At 45.5% G+C, this 17,641-nt stretch overlaps 1 protein-coding gene across 2 annotated transcripts in view; it reads left to right on the forward strand.

Moving 5' to 3' along the window:
* BROX (BRO1 domain and CAAX motif containing) overlaps window positions 1–17,641 on the forward strand; it is a 904,523-nt gene that overhangs the window by 555,554 nt on the left and 331,328 nt on the right. For both annotated transcript variants that reach the window (XM_069608616.1, XM_069608615.1), the window contains one exon: window positions 11,648–11,753. In XM_069608616.1, coding sequence (XP_069464717.1) covers window positions 11,648–11,753 — 106 coding nt within the window. The remainder of the gene's footprint in view (window positions 1–11,647; window positions 11,754–17,641) is intronic.

The following is a 17,641-nucleotide window of genomic DNA, read 5'->3' on the forward strand; positions in this document are numbered from 1 at the left end:
GGTTGGTCTGGTGGGCTGTAGGTATTGCCAGTGTAGGGGCTGGCTTCTCAAGAGGGCAGGCGGGCCCGCCATGATTGCTCTGTGGTGGGCCACCAGGACCTCCGACTTATCAGTGTCGGTATAATGGGCCTCGCCATCCTCCCCGGTAAACCGGGTTATGTTGTTTCAATTATGTACCTTCTGCAGTTTGTAAGCTAGTATGCGGTTCGCTTTGTTATTTTTGTGATAGTAAAACTGTTTTGTGTTTGCTAGAGCCTTAGCAGAGCGGTCCGCCCAGTGTATTTCTAGGGCCCTTCTGCCTTTTTTCAACTCCCTCTCTGCCTTTCTCGTGTGGTGTTCTTTTAGTTCCTTCTCCAGAGCTGAGCCGTTTTGTTCTAGGGCGGAAGCTGGGATCTTAGAGATCCAATACTGTTCGGCGGCTGTGCTAATGAGTGTCCCTCTTATTACTGGTTTCATAGCTGTCAATATTTTTTCTGCGGTTGTGTCAGGAGTTGTTTTTTCCTTGAAGTAATTAGCTAGTGATTCTCCCACTTCTGCTTTAATTATATCATCTGGCAGGAGGGAATCGTTCAGCTTCCCGTACTTTGGTGGGGGTGCCGAGGCGCCGGTTATTGAAAGGTCTGCAGACACTGGTGCGTGATCGGAAATTATACGGGTGTGGATTTCTGCTTTTCGGAGGCAAGGGAACAATGCTGCCGTGACTAGGAGAAGGTCAATCCGCGAGTGACTGTCAAGAACCGAGGCTTCCTCCCCCAACTCCTCACCTGATTCTTCTGGGAAGGATTCTTTAGGGTTGGCCTCTGGCTTCTTCTGATCCCTTCTACTTGAGGGAGTCTTGTCTTTTGGAGTTCGGACCTTCTTATCGTGTAGGTAGGGTCTGGCCCCTCCGGAGGCCACCTTGGCAGAGATGTAACTCTGACCTCGGGGATCCCCAGAGGGCCAGTCCTAATTTCCAGGGAAAAAGCACAAATGCAGAAAAAACCCTGTTTCCGAATGGGCTCAGATGGGGGACAGTCGGTTCCTCTCAATTGACAATGAAGGCGTTGTTTGCTCCACAACAAAAAGGAATGCTGGTTGAATAGATGTCTGATTCCACAATTGTCCAGACTGTAGGGAGTATAAATGGAAGAGAACACCAGAAGTTCTCCAAATTGAATGCTGAGATGAGTAAAGGATATAAGGAGAAAAGGCAACACCACGTGATAAGTGACAGAAGATGGATATAAATGGGATTAGGACGAAAAGAATATCCTGAGCAGGTTGTGAAAGGCGGACTGAAAGGAAATAGAAATGTATACGGATATAGTCCAATAATGCAAGAGAAAAAGGTTTCCAGGGTGGTCTGAGCAACAGGGACCCAACAAGGGAAAGGCAAAGGCAGCGCCGGTAGAAGTATGGAATACCGGCGCCTACAATTCAAAATTAAATATTACAGGAAAGGCAGAGTAGCGAATGGAACGGGAGCTAAGAAAGACAAACTAAGGGCAAAGGCACAGAACCAGGCGGCGCCGAGACACTGTGAGTAGAAGGAAAAAGATGATAAGGCGGAGAGCAAAACAGAACAAACAGACAAAAGAGGCACGGGCAGGAAGGAGGAGGGAGACTAGGGTAGGATTCAAGGTGGTCAGTAAGTTCACTGTAGGTACGGAAGGATCCACAGAAGAAACTCCACCACACGAACCGAGCGTTGACTAACAGATACAACACATCGGCTTGTGGGAGGAGCCAGCCTCTTAAAGGTACGGCGGCCATCTTGGGTGAGGACTGGAGCGCGCGCTGATCATAGCCTCCAGCGCTTCCACAATCTCCAGTTCCTGACAGTGACCTTCGTGTGCATTGGAGTAGAAAGTGTAATCCTTGTCCTCCATGTTTGCCAATCTCCATACGTCCACCGTTTCTGTCTCCCTTAGTAGCTGTAACGCTCACCTGGTATCCACAGGGACGCCACCCGATCTGGCTGGACTGCTTCCGACCTGGACCCACTCCGTCTGGTTCTTGTTCTGCTGAGCACCTAGTCTGGAATACAGGATTTCTGATTTTAGCTTATAGTCTTTTTCCCTGAGCCCACCTCTCTTGTGGACCCAACAACCCCTTAGTGTTTTTCTCACCTTGGTTTTTGATATGGTGCACTCTCCGTCCTGCTATTCTGTGCAGGGGTGCGTCGTGGATGGGCGTGTCGCAACCGCGTTGTTTCATTGGTGCGGGTCCTCTGAGTCCAGTCCTGCTGCGACTCAGTTCCTCAGGTAAGTCTGCTGTTTTGAAAACTTGTCCTTAATTAAAATTGCCCTTGTTAATGTCTTTCCTTCTCTCTTAGCTGCGGAAGGAGTTCTGAAGATGCTGTGCTGGCTGGGGCTGTGCTCGAGATGGTAAGTGAAAGCACGGAGCGCAACGCTATGTGCTTTTCTTGCAGTGAGCTAACCTGTGTTGTCCCTCTCTTGCAGGCCGCCGTGATGTTCCGGATGATTAGCTGCTAAGAGGAAGCAGAGCGGTGAGTAGGTGTTATTCGAATTGCCTCCGAGTAATTATGCGTGTTAATCAGTCTTGCCCTTTCTCTTGCAGGTTGTAAGAAGACCTGAATGGCCTTGAATCAGAAGCAAGACCAACTCCGGTAAGCGTGAGACTGCCGATCGTTGTTGAAATGCGAAGAATAAACGCTTACTAATGCTGCCTTTCTATTTCTTCCCCAGGCTGCGGCTTCCAAGAGAGAGAGCGAGCGTTCGCCGATATGCTGGATGTTCTGGAGCGGATGGCAGGAGCTGGACTCCCTAACACATAAGAGCACTAATGGTGGTGTTCTTCTTGCAGGTGTCGGCCCGGAAGGCTGAAGAAGATCCGACAGGTCGTGGTGAACGTCACGCTGCAAGAGCAGAGCAACGCGGAGCGTGTTCTCCAGCTTGGGCGTGGCTTATATAGCCTGCAGGTATCCCAGATGCCTTCAGCCAGACCACACCCTAAATGCTAGACCGCATGGTTCAGTTATTGAACAAAACCATGTGGGGGCTCCATGTTGGGACACTGCCATTGTGAACTCCAGTTCCCCCTTCTGCCATATGAGCCTGGCGCCAAAGGCTGACTCCAAGAGTCTTGGGGAACAAGATTGGGCCATTAGGGCCATGGTGAGACACCGTGGTGCGGCCCGGGGGGCCTGACTGCCAGGGCGAGGGGTAGAGGTCATGACAGCAGCCTGGCAAGGGCCAGGGCTCAGGTAAAGTCAGGATTGGATGGGGGGTGATTTTTATCTTTCAGTGGGTCGGGAACCATGTTAAAGTCTCCTCCGATAATGAGGTGCCCTGTTGCGAAGGTTAGCAATGTCGGGAGTAGCTCCACCAGGAATTTGTCCTGGCCAGTGTCAGGGGCATAGATGCCAGCTATAGTGATTGCCTGCTCTACAATATGCCCTTTCAATAGGAGATACCTGCCTGCGGGATCCTTTTTTAGTGAGGGGTTGTTTAGTGGGAATTTGCCACTGAGTAGGATTGCCACTGCCCTCTTTTTCTCCCCTGAAGTGTCGAAATGGGACCTTTTAAACCGCTTAAATCTAATGCGGTGCTCGTCTTCTGCTAACAAGTGTCTCTCCTGGAGAGTTACTATATCCCCGCCTATGGTGCTGAGTCTGCTTTCTACCGACTTGCGCCTCCTGGGGGAATTGAGGCCCTGGACGTTCTACGTGAGAATGCGAACATATCTATCTTCATCCGATCCCATGGGACTCTAGAGTGGTCTTAGCTATAGGCACCTGTATATTGGGTCTTGTGTTGGACTTCTGGGGTGCCGCTCTGGGTGAATGTGTGCGTATCTAGTCTGCGGATGTCTGAGTTGCAAAATGTTTTATTAACTGGGAGGTTAGGGCTGCAGAACTATTCCCGCCTCCCATGCCCCCTCACACCCTCCCTCCTCCGACCGCCCCCCCCGACCACAACTCTCTAGGGATGAGAACCGCCTCATCCAACAGGGTTGCTAGCTAGCCCAATCGTTGATTAACTGTGGCCAACGGGCCGAACCTGCCATCAACGGGATAGCGATAACTGATGAGCTGATCAATGTATTAGACCTGGGCATTCTGAACCGGTCACGTCTTTATATTCTGATTGGAATGTGTAAGCCTGCCCCAATGGGCGTTGGGATTCTGCTACATAGTCGAGCACATCCCCCAGCCCCCCTGGTAGAACAAGTGCAGATGATGCTAAGAGTTTCTGCAAACGGGCTGCGCAGGGTACTGACCTTCCATGAGATGGCTGCAGTGGCGCTGGTTAGTCCGGATTGGATGGTTTCCGAGGACCCCGGAGTCTACGTCGCCTACTGGCCCAGGAGCCGGCCGAGGATGACTATGCTTTATCCTGGGTTTGCGCTTCGGACTCAGAGCCCCCACTGTCTGCCCCTTTTCCCAGGAAATGCTCCGCTTGCTTTGGTGTGCGGATCTGTCTGCACGTTCCTTCCCATGTGAAATTTAAGGCAGTTGGGAAACTCCAGCAGTATTGCACTTTCTGTTCTTGCAGCCATTCCGTGAGGCCCCGGAGCACTTTTCGTTTCTGCAGTGTTGCATTAGCCAAGTCTTGGTACAGTAGGATGGTCGCCCCTCTGAAGAGTATTTGCTTAGAAGATCTATCCTCCCTCATTATTTCTTTTTATTTTGAAGAAGTGACTTCGCGCCAGGACATCTGGGCGAGTCGCGGATGCCTGTCTACGGGGACGTTCGGTGTACTCCAGGGGAGAGCTGTCCAGGAGAGTTAGGATGAACCTGAACAGGTCTCTTGTGAAGCTTTCCAGCTCAGAGTCGGTGATCGCTGTGGGGATTCCTCAGAGGCGTATATTCCGCCTAGAGCGGTTTTCCGCATCCTCCTGTTTAGCCTCAAGCGCTTCACATCTTGCTTCAAGGGCTGTGATTCTGTCCAAGCCACCTTCTAGTTCGTAGGCGTTATCACAAAGGCTATTTTCCAGACCTTCAGTGCGTTTTTCTAACTCTTCCACTCTTCTGTCTAACATAGCGATCTTCCACGTGACCTTGTCTGTTCCTTTCTGAATCTCCTTTGTTAAAGCAGATAAGAGATCTTTAAGGTCAGATTTGGTGGTAAACTGGATTGGGTCTGTAGCCTCCGGAGTGTGGGCTGCCTCGGTAGAAGAACCTGCGACCTGCTCATTTTTCTTCAACTTTTCTTGCCCAGGATTGTTCATTAGGGTTGCTATGTCAGTTTGTTTCACTGTTTTCCCGCTTTTCACCTTGATACCTGAAGTAGGCACTGTCGTTACTTGTAGGAGGGAGGAACCTCTTGCTTTGGGAGGCTCTGTTGTTGGTCTGTCTCGCTGTGAGAGTAGGGCGAAGGTGATCAGGCCCTGGCTGGTTCTTGCAGGTGTTAACCCTCTGCTCTCTCCTGCCCGGCTCGCCCCTTTGTTGTGAAGTGATGTGCCGCCACCGGTACTGGACGGTGTCTTCCCCCGAGTGCTCACTGTCTGACATGGATTGCCACTCTCCTGGGGTACTTGCTTTGTGGGGAGAGAACGGCATCGGGTCCCGATGTGATCTCGCAGTTACACACGTTGGAGTATTACTCTGGCGGGAGCCCGGGCCGTTGATGAGGGTACGGCCCCTCCCCCTCCAGCAGCTGCGGGGCTCCAGGATCGATTGCCTGCCATCTTGTCTTCTCCGTTTCAGGTCGGGACGGAGCCTCCCGCCACAAATGGTAGCGTATCAACGATGTCTAGATGTTCCAATCCCGGCGCGTTAAATGCGGCAGGAATTCATACCCCTCTGAGAGGGTTTACAGTGATCGCCGAAGGCTCCAGCTTGCTGAAATTCACTTTGACGATGAGGCTGGCCCGGAGCTTTCACAGAACCATGCTGCTCAGTCGGCTCCAAGCCACGTCCCTGGAAAATCTATTCTTTTCTTCCATGCTATCTTATCTGTAATTTCTTTCATAGCTATTGTACTTCTCTCCAAGGGCTTATTCCTCTTTATGCTTTCTCTCCTTTCTTTAATTTGCCCCCACTGGGATGAGGTAGAGGTTTGTCGATTGCTCTTTGGTCTCTTAAGGCCAGTATCACTCGTACTGAGTTGGAACAAAGAATTCTCTTTTTTTTCGGAAAGACGTGTGTCCCGTTGGCTTCAAAGGGGCACTGACTCTTGGCAGGATCTGGTGTTGACGATAACAAAGGGAAGAGACCCTCTTGCGCACTGTTGTGTGTCGCAAAAGGTATCCTCTGGTTTACAGGCACGTTCCCTGGAGGCTGGCAGTTTCCAAGCTGTAACCCAGAAGAAGACTGTTCCCGCCAATGATGCTCTCGAAGACCCCTGGATCTGGGAGTAAATCTCGAGGACGACTTCCAAAGGATCTGCGTCTTTTGTATATGCTTGGACTTTCACTATATATATATAAGGTTTCTCTGTGATGTACCGGCGAGTAAGCTGTTACAATAGTAGTCGTGAATTGACCAATGCAGTTGCCAACAGTGATCTGTTCTTATATATATATATATATATATATATATATATATATATCTTTTTTTGTTAATTCTTATTAGGCGCTACATGCCCATGGGCCTCAGTGCGCACATAATAACAAAAGTCAGAGAGGAAAAGAAAAGGAGGCCAGGAAATGTTATCAGGGATGCAGAAGAAAACGGCCTCTTAAGGTATTCAGGGGCAGTCAGATTCTGACATTTATAAGTAAGAAACAGGATCTTATGCTTTATTCTTTGCTTGACTGGCAGCCAATGCAATTCTTTTCTGAATGCGGTGATAGGGTCATGCCTAGAAAGTCCAAAAACTGCCCTCACAGCTCCATTCGGAGTGATCTGAAAGTGATGAAGGTTTCTCTGTGATGTACCGGTGAGTAAGCTGTTACAATAGTATAGTCGTGAATTGACCAATGCAGTTGCCAACCCTGATCTGTTCTTATGACACCCAATGTTTTTACTGATTTACTCACAGAGATCAAGTTTCCAGAAATCGGAAACTGGGCATATTGAGTGCTGGGGTTCTTAAGTCATGGACCAGAGGCCTTAATGAGAAGCTCAGTCTTCTCATTATTAAGTTGTGTCAATGAGTTGTTTGCCATCCAGGCCTGGATTTCAGTATAATCTCCATTAACTATGGTAGTATTAGGGGGTGGGGGCTTTGGCAAAAAGTGGTTAGGGCTAACTCCACAGAGCAGGACTACATGAGGTGTGTTCCCTCAGGTGGAGAGCGGATCCAGCGTGGTGGGAATCAGCGCACTCCACAGCAAGCCGAGCCCAGCAGGACTTCCAGTTGTTAGGTAGTGTAGTGACAAGGAATGAAGAGACTGACCAAGTGGTGCAATAATGGTTGCTATAGACTTGTATTAAATGAAAACCAAGCTCCTACTGGCTGACGATCCAATCAGCAAGGAATTAGATCTTTGAGATACAAAGAAGGGGCTCTATAGGGGAAGCCATCTTGGGGTTGGGGGAATCCTAGAAGAGCTACCAAGAAAATCTCAAAGAAAGCTGTATGTCATTCTGATGATGGCGGGAGCTTTGGTGTTGGCTCAAAAGTAGGAAAAGAAGGATCCCCACCAGCAAACATGAATAGGTGGGGAATTTCTTGCTCTGGAGTGGGTTACTTACTCCATCCAGGGGGATCACCAACGCTTCCTCTTAGAATGGGACTTGATTCTAAAATGTCTTCAGCGAGACTCGAGAGGAGCATGGCACCCGAGGAAAATGAAACCTTTGGGGGTAATTTGATCTCAGAAATTGTACAGAGCAAAAAGGTGTAGAGACTGTCGAGGGATGGACTGAGTGCATTGTTGGAACACGGGTTACGAATGTGAGCTGCAAGGAAAGACAACAGGTAGGATGAGGTATGGGGTTGAAGAGGTTGGGGTATAGTTGGGACAGGGAATGGGGGAGTAGGGCAGGGAGGGGGGAAACAGTGTTAACAATGTTGTGTTACTTAAAAATGCCAAAATGTATTTAAAAGAAAAAATGAAAACCAAACCTATCTATCCCTAACTCTAAGGGGGGGGTTCCCTATCTAAATTAAAGAAACTTGGGTGCTCTTCAGGTAGTCTGTGTGAGTCAAAACAAAAATGCACCATTCCGTCACAAAGGCTCCTACTCTTTGCCTGTCACTACAACAAAATACCATAAATTCCAGCTACTGTTCATAATCCAGGAGAATGACTTCCTTCTCCTGGATGTGAAGAGTCCAAGCACGTCTCAGGGTATTCAAAAGAAAGTTCCACAAAGGCCTGGTTCTCTGTAACCCAACAAAAAAAGTATACAATTGCATACATTTTTCGTAGGGCTAGGAGAATGACTCCATTCTCCTAGCTGGCTTGCCAATATCTTTCACAGTTCTTAATAAGATGTGTTGCTCCTTTATGGAGGTTTTCACAATCTCTTTGGGTTTTCTCTCCAACTCTGTCTGCACCACTGGGACTATGAAGCTATTCCCTGGAGTGCCTTCCGACTCTGCAGCACCACACTCCCATGGAACTAGATTGGGGATTACCTCACAAATTGGTTAACGACTTTCTTTATATTTTACAGTCTCAAAGGGTTTTCTTTCTATTTCTCTTGGTGTTTAATCTTGAAGGAAAATGACAAGGTTAACGGTTTTCTTCTGATATCGATATGTTTAGTATAGCTCTGATCAAATTGCATTTTTGTATATGGGTATTGGAAATTTGAGAAGATCATCCTTGTGCCAAATTCATAAAAAGCTAAAACTTTACTTAAATAGGGCCAGTTTAAATAATTGAACGCTTTGTTAGTGTCAAGAGAGATGATGACATATTTCTGCCCCTAATGGGTGCACCATTCGATTAAATTGATTGTTCGCCTGATATTATCAAAGGATGAGCGGCACCAGATGAAACCCATTTGATCTGTATTTATTATTTTAGGAATAAACTCATCATTCAATTGTTTAGGATTTTGATACATATGTTCACATCACTGTTAAAAAGTGTGATAGTGTTAAGACTGATTTTCTAGACTCTGTCCTGGTGGACAGATGTACAGAAGGCCAACCTATGTTGTGAAATGGACAACTCTGGGAACTGTGCCAAACCGGTTCAAGGTAGCAAGGCGAGTGGTCTAGGCTAAATCTTGAGGTAGTGATCTTGTAAAGGGTCCACAATGAGTACACACAGTGCAGCAGTCCATGAACACACTTAGACAATCAGGTATAAAATTACTTCTTTACTTTTGGCCAAAACACACAATCACAATGTATAGCCTCTCTTACAAAGAATCCCAACAGATCAAGTCCCATATCGGATCACAGGCTCAAGCTACTATTAGTACCCTATCCATCCCATTTCTTAGACAGTTCTGCCCCAGACCTCAAGGGTGCTCTAATAAACGCAAGATCATTAGTTGCACATGCAACGGAGATAGCTGACCTTATCTTGGCAGAAAATGATGACTTCTTGCCATCACCGAATCTTGGCTCCATGCTGCAGCTGGTCCTGCCCTTATGCTAGCAGTCCCTGACGAATATACCATCCTAAGAGCAGACAGATGTGAAGCATGTTGAGGAGGCATAGCCCTCATTGCCAAATCTAATCTATCCATGAGATTAGCCCCCTCCCCAGACTTCAAATCTTGTGAATCTTGTTACAGCCAAACTACCCATCGCTAATTCCCTAACACTTACCATTCACCTTATATATAGACCAGACCTCCAGGACCTATCGGCTCTTTTGATGAGAATATCTACACCATTCTATCAGACAACCTAAAAAGTACCTCGCAAGTACTATTGCTAGGGGATCTGAACTTGGGTTTTAATGACCCTAAAGACCAAGAAGCAACCAATTTGGCCAATATCCTGGCAGAACTGGAATTGTACGATCGGACTAAAAAAAAAAAAGGTCCGCCCATACAAAAAGTCTGGAAAATGCTAACACCAAATGTTCGAACCTTTGGTGGTAGCATTGTAGGTAAGTATAAAAAAGAAACTGTGGGGGTGTCCCCCGCAACACCCCGCTCACTATACTGTGTGGTATATGAGCGGGGTGTTGCAGGGCACACCCCCGGAAAAATAAATAAATACATTTAAAAAACTGGGGCTGCAGGGCTGTCCCCCGTAACACCCCGCTCACTATACTGTGTGGTATAGTGAGTGGAGGTTGCGGGGGACACCCCTGCAGCTCCCGAAAAGAAAAGGACCCTGCGGCAGTGAAAGGGACTCAGTGTGTAAAAAAGGTAAGTATGGTTTGTTTATATTGGGGGCGCGGGTATGCAGGGGTTTAAATGCATGGGAAATGTGCAAACCTTTTGTGGGTAGACTCCCTAGATCATATCTGTGGGTCGTTATTTAGAAAAAAGTAGGATTTGTGCAGGATTCTAGGACTTGGGTACAGGCGTTGCCACAGCTCAGAAGTCAGCTGCCATCTTGGCAGGCTCATGAGCGCTCCCTCCCCATCACCTGATGGATTATTCTTGATACTCACACGCAGGGATCCCTTTAGTACTTGGTTGTCTATCTCTGCCGGTCCCCTTTTACTGAATTTTGCCATAGACCTCCATTGACATGAATTCTGCTGTTTCCTTGCTTCTTGGACCTCCTGGATCTTGAACCGTGGACTGCAACTCTTCTTGAGGGTCTCTTCTGGCATCCCCTGAGCTTGATTGCTGCCTTCATTCACTACTAATCCTTAAATGTCTACATTACACTCTATGGAAATGTCTTGCTACTATGCTTCACTGTTGGTTACTTTTGTATCATTGTATTTCTAGGTCTGGCTTTGTAAAGGTAATCTAATCATTGCTTTTGATTTCCCTCTGGCCTAGGGTGCTAAACTGTTTTCCCCTTTGGGTGCTGTATTTAAAGTATGGTGTGCGTGTTTTAGTATGTACTAGAGTTCTAGGAATTCATTGTGTTTACTATGTGGCATTTGGGGGCCTGATCATGACTTTACAAATGCATGTTTTTATTGTCTATGGTTCCCTTTTCTTCCCACCCCACAGACTTGTATTGTGCCTACCACCAGGTAGTGGGAAGCCCATCCGGGTTAGGGAGCTGTCTTAACTGACTATTACTGTTTTTGTAGAGACACTGTGTTTTTACTATATGTTATACTTTAACATAAGTACTTATTTGACATACTAGATATTCTTTGTGTGATATTCTTAAAAGTGTATATTTTTCAGTATACCAGTGTGGCGTATTCTTTGAGGTTAACTGTGGAATAAATGCGCTTCACTACCAGCCTTCATCCCTCTCTAGATTGAAGTCTTACTGCTCTACCATAGCTACTGTAATAGGGAGTCTGGCCTATCTTTTGATTGGAGCCATATTTTGCCATTAGGTTAGATAGTTTCACAGCCCTGCAAGGGCTAACTGTGTGCCTAACAGTGGGCATACAAATATGGCTCTTCAATGCATATTTTTTCTCATGTAAAACATAAATATATTAAAACTATCTGTACTCACTTCTGAAACCTTAATATAAAACTGATGTTAATTTAGTTTTATAGCTTTGCAAGAACTGTTGCAGGTATGTAAATTAGTAAAGTGAGGTACAGGTTGGATGTGGTTGGATTATTGCACTTATTTAGTGTGGTGTATCATATCAGGTCTATGGGAACTAAAATCTGTATTTTTGACCAATCTGCATTCTTAAAACATTTGATATAAAACATGTTTTTACATTTTGGGCTGCATTAATTCTGCTTTAGGAAAGTCATATCCCAAAGCTCCTCACACCAGTGGAAAAGGGCAGGGATTTGGAAGCCCGAGTAATTGATGCCTATGTCGTCCAATGCCAGGCCGAAGGTCAAGAAGGTATTTACTAACGTATTGTTTCTTAGCATTTTTTTGTTGTACTTCCTGTTACTGGTGCCCTGTGCTAGTCCACATGTTCTTCAGAATGTGTATCATATTCAGTTGATGCAATAACCACACTGAGGACCATACAGTATGACTGAAGAAAGAAAGGAAATTGAAAACTTGCATAATCTTTTAAGACCAGGCAGCTTGTCACATATGAGCATTTCTGCCAAATGTTAGGGAGATTTTCATGTAGGCCCAGTTTACTAAGTGTCTATATTGACAGCTTAAATGTCATAATGACAACGCTGACCAATCCATTATACTTATGGAGCGCCCAAGTAGCTGTGGAAGGGACCATACAAACAGAGTACAGTTAATGTGTAATGTGTGCAGTTATGATAACTAAATGTTCTATGTATTCTGTTGTTATAATGTAAAGCTAATGTAAAGCGCTTTGGATGAAAGCGCTATATAAACAAATAAATACAAATACAAATCTCCCCACTGTCTTGATGGTGACTAGACGGACGAATGCCAGATGGCCACAATATTCCTGGGTCCTGGGTTATACTCCAATTATAGCTGCCTCTCCTCAGTGTAAGGAAGGCATGGTATTAATAGTAGACAGACGCAATGAATACAAGTTTTGAAAACCTTTATTTGCTCATTTGGTTGGGTTGGTAGAATTCCTAACTGGCCCTAACTCTAGAATGGGAGTAGTCTCAACCATTAAACAAATAGCAAAGAAGTCCAAGCCAGTCTAGTCAAAATAAAAAGGCCTATACTAAAGAAACGTAACCTTGCCCTCCGTCTCAAAATGACAAATGTGTTATGGGAATACAAAAGGAAAATAGTGCCTCAAAAGAAATGTCAGAATGCCATAAATAACAACTCCCTTCCGCATGTTCAGCACCACAGGGTCTAGAGAGTTTCCTTAAAAGGATAGCTGGATGGCGCACAGTTCTATCAGTCTTTGCACACATTGGCTTACTGGTACAATTCAACACTTCAGGCTTGGGCTTCAAGCTTCCGGTAATCATTTCTCTAGGCTGTGTCCGCCTTGTCATAAATACACAGTTCCACTTTTGACCTTAACTTTCCCACAATTCAACACAGGCTTCCCTCTGCCGGGCTCGAGCCTGCCTATCTCTTCATGGGGGTTTCCTTCCCCAAGGTTTATTGTGTGTGACTTTTCACTGTCAAAGACTTTCGAAACTGCAAGGATATTACGTAGACCTCTGCATACCCACTTCAACCTCTTTACATAATTCTACAATCAACAATCTTCCTCATCTTGCAAAACCAATGCCTCTTGGTACTTGTAGTTTATTATTCGCTTTAGTTTGCCCTCTTGGCCTCTTTCAAAAATTCATATGCAACACCAATACTTATTGGTATTGGTATTTTCTTATTCTCTTTACTTTGCCCTCTTGGCATTTCTCAAAGTTCATATTCAACACCATACATCTTGGTATCTCTTTCTCTGCACTTTGCCCTCTTGGTTTCTTTCTCTTTGCTTTGCCCTCTTGGCCTCTTTCAAAGTTCATATACTTTACCCTCCCTTTGCTTTTCACTCGTTCAACTTTCTTTCGGGATCACAGTTACTTTATCGCCTTTGGTTCCCGTTTACACAGTTCATTTCACATAGACCTTCGAAGGTGCGATTTTGCCTCACAAGACCACTCTGTTACTTTGTATCAATTCCTTTTACCATTCAGCAATTGTCCTTTATATTACGTGTTTTATAGGCAAGAGTAGAACTTTCAGCATTTGATTTAGTTATTTTTGCTTTCGACACAAACCAGGCTTTTGTTCCCATTCGATAACTCACTGGTCGTGTTAATTGGTTTTCTTTCACTAATGCTCTTCACGTAGCACGCTTACAGCTTCCCGAAAGTGTGGAATTCTCGCCTGGCTCTCTCTCGAACTCTGCAACGGCTGATCAGCCCCTAGGCGTTGCAACTTCCATTGCCTGGTTTGCATCAGCCCCGAAAGAGCTGTTCCTTCTCGTACCCTGCCTCGCTCAGCTTATCTCTGTGCATGCCACCTTTTATCCTGACATGGAGTGTTAACAAGTGGCAGGTGTGTGTAGTTAGGGTTACGTGCCTGACTCTGCCTGGCCTCATTACAGGGACAGAGCCATTGCAAGTCAGTAAAGGTAATCTTTCTGGCCTCATTCATTATCTTCCTTGGCTCAGTAGTGTTATCAATGTAAAGTGGGGGGGGAATTATGGGAGCTGTAGTTTCCCTTTAAAAAAACAGGGATAGGGGTTAGATGGGTTGTAGAAAAAGGGGGATACCATGTCTCACCATTAGGTGCTTCTCCCCTAATCCCTGAGTACACCCTACCCAGGTGATCCTCCCTCGCTTGTCCACCCCCAGGGTAGGGATACAAAAGCAATGGCCTTTCCCTGGCCACTTGAGTATGGAATCCCCGGGAACTAGGTTGTGAAACACCCTCTGGTTTTTCACGTCAGCCACATAGATATATGGAGGGAGAGAAGAACAGCCAGAGAGAAGAAAAGTACCAGCCTGGGAATACCCAGGGGAGCCAAACCCTCTGAAATAGAAAGGATCAGTCGCGTACGAGCAAGTTCACACATAAGTTCTGCTTTGCCGCTCAGGAGGACTTTCCTCGCTCTCTGTTGGACTTGTGTTCCTGGATCAATGCTATCAGTGGACTTTTGTGCTGATTGCACTAACTTTGATTGACACTCTCATTATACCCGCCCAGGAAACGGCGTGGTTTGGTCTATTACAAATTGGGTTCACACGCGCACAGCACGCATGCACGATCAAGTTCACAAATAAGTTCTGCTTTGCCGCTCAGGAGGACTGTTCTCGCTCTCTGTTGGACTTGTGTTCCTGGATTAACGCTATCAGGTGATTTGAGCTACGCATCACGACAGTGCCTCAGTCAACGCTGGTGTCTCTGATACTGATTGCTTTGGGTGTTTGTCTGTCTGCAGTGGACTTTTGTGCTGATTGCACTAACTTTGATTGACACTCTCATTATACCCGCCCAGGAAACGGCATGGTTTGGTCTATTACAAATTGGGCACACACGCACACAGCGCGCCCGCACAAGTAAGTTCACGGATAAGTTCTGCTTCGCCGCGACGTAGCGGCTGTGGCTTTTCCCCTTTTTTTGGAGGTTTTCAAAGCCGTGGTGAGCGGTACTTGGGTAACATCTATCTTTGCTCCTTCTCACAGATTCAAGGGTAACGATTTGTTTTTGAGAAAATTACTTTGACTGATTTATTGCTCATGGTATTTGTCTCATATTCTTTAAAAACAAACATGCCTGATAATATTGCTACATTACGTGCTACAAGCACCATTCCTCAAATGTTTAATTCTCAACTTCCATCTTTCACTTTGTCACCAAGGTTCTTAGGTACCCTTTCCACTAATCTGCACACCTTGGGCTCATTTAAAAAAGTTAACATTGAGACAAATGTGCGCACTCCATCACATACAGCTGCAAGCGGGAGCCTTGTTGTTTATTCCACCCCGCCCGTATCGTTGGCACAGACGACTCCCAGTGTGCTTGTGGTGGGTACTCACACTAAAAACATTATTTCGGATCAAACTATTCTAGCTTCTTTAAAAGCTAGAAATGTTAAAAGAAAATTTAGCAATAAGTCTCTAGCAAGCATATGACCAATTCCATCCATGGTTGCAGATAGTACTAGCATATCAATATATGCGAGTCAGTGCGAATCACCCATATCCATACGTAGTGAAGGACATTGTACACCAGCTGAGGAAGCATCTCACGACTCCTTTTCAACGCCATCGGATTCTCCCATCACGTCATTCGCTCTCCTCACACCAAGGGCATTGAAGTTGACCCTGTGCGTGTCAGGCTGAGATTCTGGTCTTGCGTCTGCAGAAGCTGCTGAACCCCCGACAAGCCACCTAAAATGTAGCACTCGGAGCTCTGGACAAATTACTGCTCAGTTTGCCACACTTCAAGGGGAAAGGGGGAAAGGGACAAATTAACAAACACCAGGCTGGAAGCTATCGACTAGCTGGTTCATCACCTGTAGTTGAAACATAAGCATATAAAAACACCTCAATTTCTCATTGAGTCACTGACCTTAAAATACTATATCCTTTACTAAAAAGTTGTAAATCCCATACCTGGTACTTCTCTTCAAAATGCCCAGAGAAGTGATTTAGTAGAATAGACTTCCTTACTAGTTGCCAAGAAACTCAATGATCATTCTGCCTTCTTTGTTAGGTCCTTGAATGCCTTAGAAGTCTTTTCCAGTAACTTCTTATTCTTCTATTTACTTAAACAAAGCCTTAAAGTTTTCTATGAAGTAAAGGAAGTTCCAATGAAAACCAATTTTGCAGTTTCTTCTTTTTTTTTAATGTAAAGATAGTCTTTAAAAATGAAGAGCTTGAAACTTGCGATGAAAAATTCACGTGGCGAAATTCACGCACAAGCGCTAAAATCCAAGTCGCGAAAAAACACGCACACGCGCTACTGTCCCACGTAGAAAAAACACGCACACGCGCTTTAGTTTCACATAGCAATGTTCTCGCACACGCGCAGTAGATTCCACATAGCAATATACTCGCGCACACGTGGTTAGTTCACGTAGCAATGTTCTCGCACATGCACAGTAGAATCCACGTAGCAATATACTCGCGCACACGCGGTTAGTTCACGTAGCAATGTTCTCGCACACACGCAGTAGAATCCATGTAGCAATATACTCACGCACGCGTGGTTAATTCACATAGCAATGTTTTCGCACACACGCAGTAGAATCCACGTAACAATATTCTCGCGCACACGCGGTTAGTTCCACGTAGCTCAAAGTTCACGCTTGCGCTAACACACACACGCGCTAAAGCTTATGAACGACTCGAACACGCGCTAGCTTTGAAAAGTGACGTAGATTATGAAAACATGCGCTCGCGCTTCAGTTTATGCATTCGTAAGAAGATCGTGTTTGCGCTCTTGAACCTTTAAAAAACAATTTAACCTTTTTACAAAAAATTAGTAGAAAGCGAGTTCAGAACTAAAGTAATCTTCCACTTTGAAATAATTTAAAGGCACTTATCTCTTGAAAGAGTCTTGAATAAGTTCTTCTCTCAGAAAAATGGAATTTTCACACTCCTGTCCCGTGTCCCAAACAACTCCAAACTCAATTCCTGTTATTTTCTCAAATAAGCTGCTCGACCGCTTGAAACTTGATGCCCCTGATCAAGTTAAGCAGGAGCAGTTTAGCACACGTCCTCTCAGCTGGGCTACGACGATGAAAGGCAGTTTAGAATGTTCACTGTCCTCTCTATAAACAATCACCAGCCAATCAGAACTTAGGCTGAGACCTTCCATCTTGGCTTGGGGCATTTTCCATAGTCTGCAATTAAGGTTAAGGCCAAATTGTCTGTTTAAAAATAAAAACCCATCATAACTCACCCAAACCCTTCCATACTATATATGTGTCACACCTGACCCAATGTATGTGAAAATATGTCAATGTTTGTAATGTCAATGTATGCAACACCTGACCAATTTATGTATGTAACACCTGACCCAGAGTATATAAGGATATGTCAACCTGACAGTACCCCCTCCTAAAGCCCAGTCCCTGGGCCACTTTTAAAAGGAAATTTCTTATGGAAGCTTTCAACCAAACGAGGAGCATGCACATCACTTGCTTCTTCCCAAGTGCGCTCCTCTGGTCCAAAACCCTCCCAATCAATAAGATACTGCAACTTTCCTCTGACTCTTCTAGAATCCAAAATTCTCTTAACCAAATATTCTTCTGAAGCATCTTCCTCATCTACAACTGCCGAAGGAGAAGGTGTTAATCTAGTTCCTTTAACCACAGGTTTTAACAAACTGACATGAAAGATTGGATGAGTTTTCATATGTCTTG

Source organism: Ambystoma mexicanum, chromosome 4q (genome assembly GCF_040938575.1).
Source record: "Ambystoma mexicanum isolate Mex_15411 chromosome 4q, UKY_AmexF1_1, whole genome shotgun sequence".
In the NCBI taxonomy this organism is placed as follows: domain Eukaryota; kingdom Metazoa; phylum Chordata; class Amphibia; order Caudata; family Ambystomatidae; genus Ambystoma; species Ambystoma mexicanum.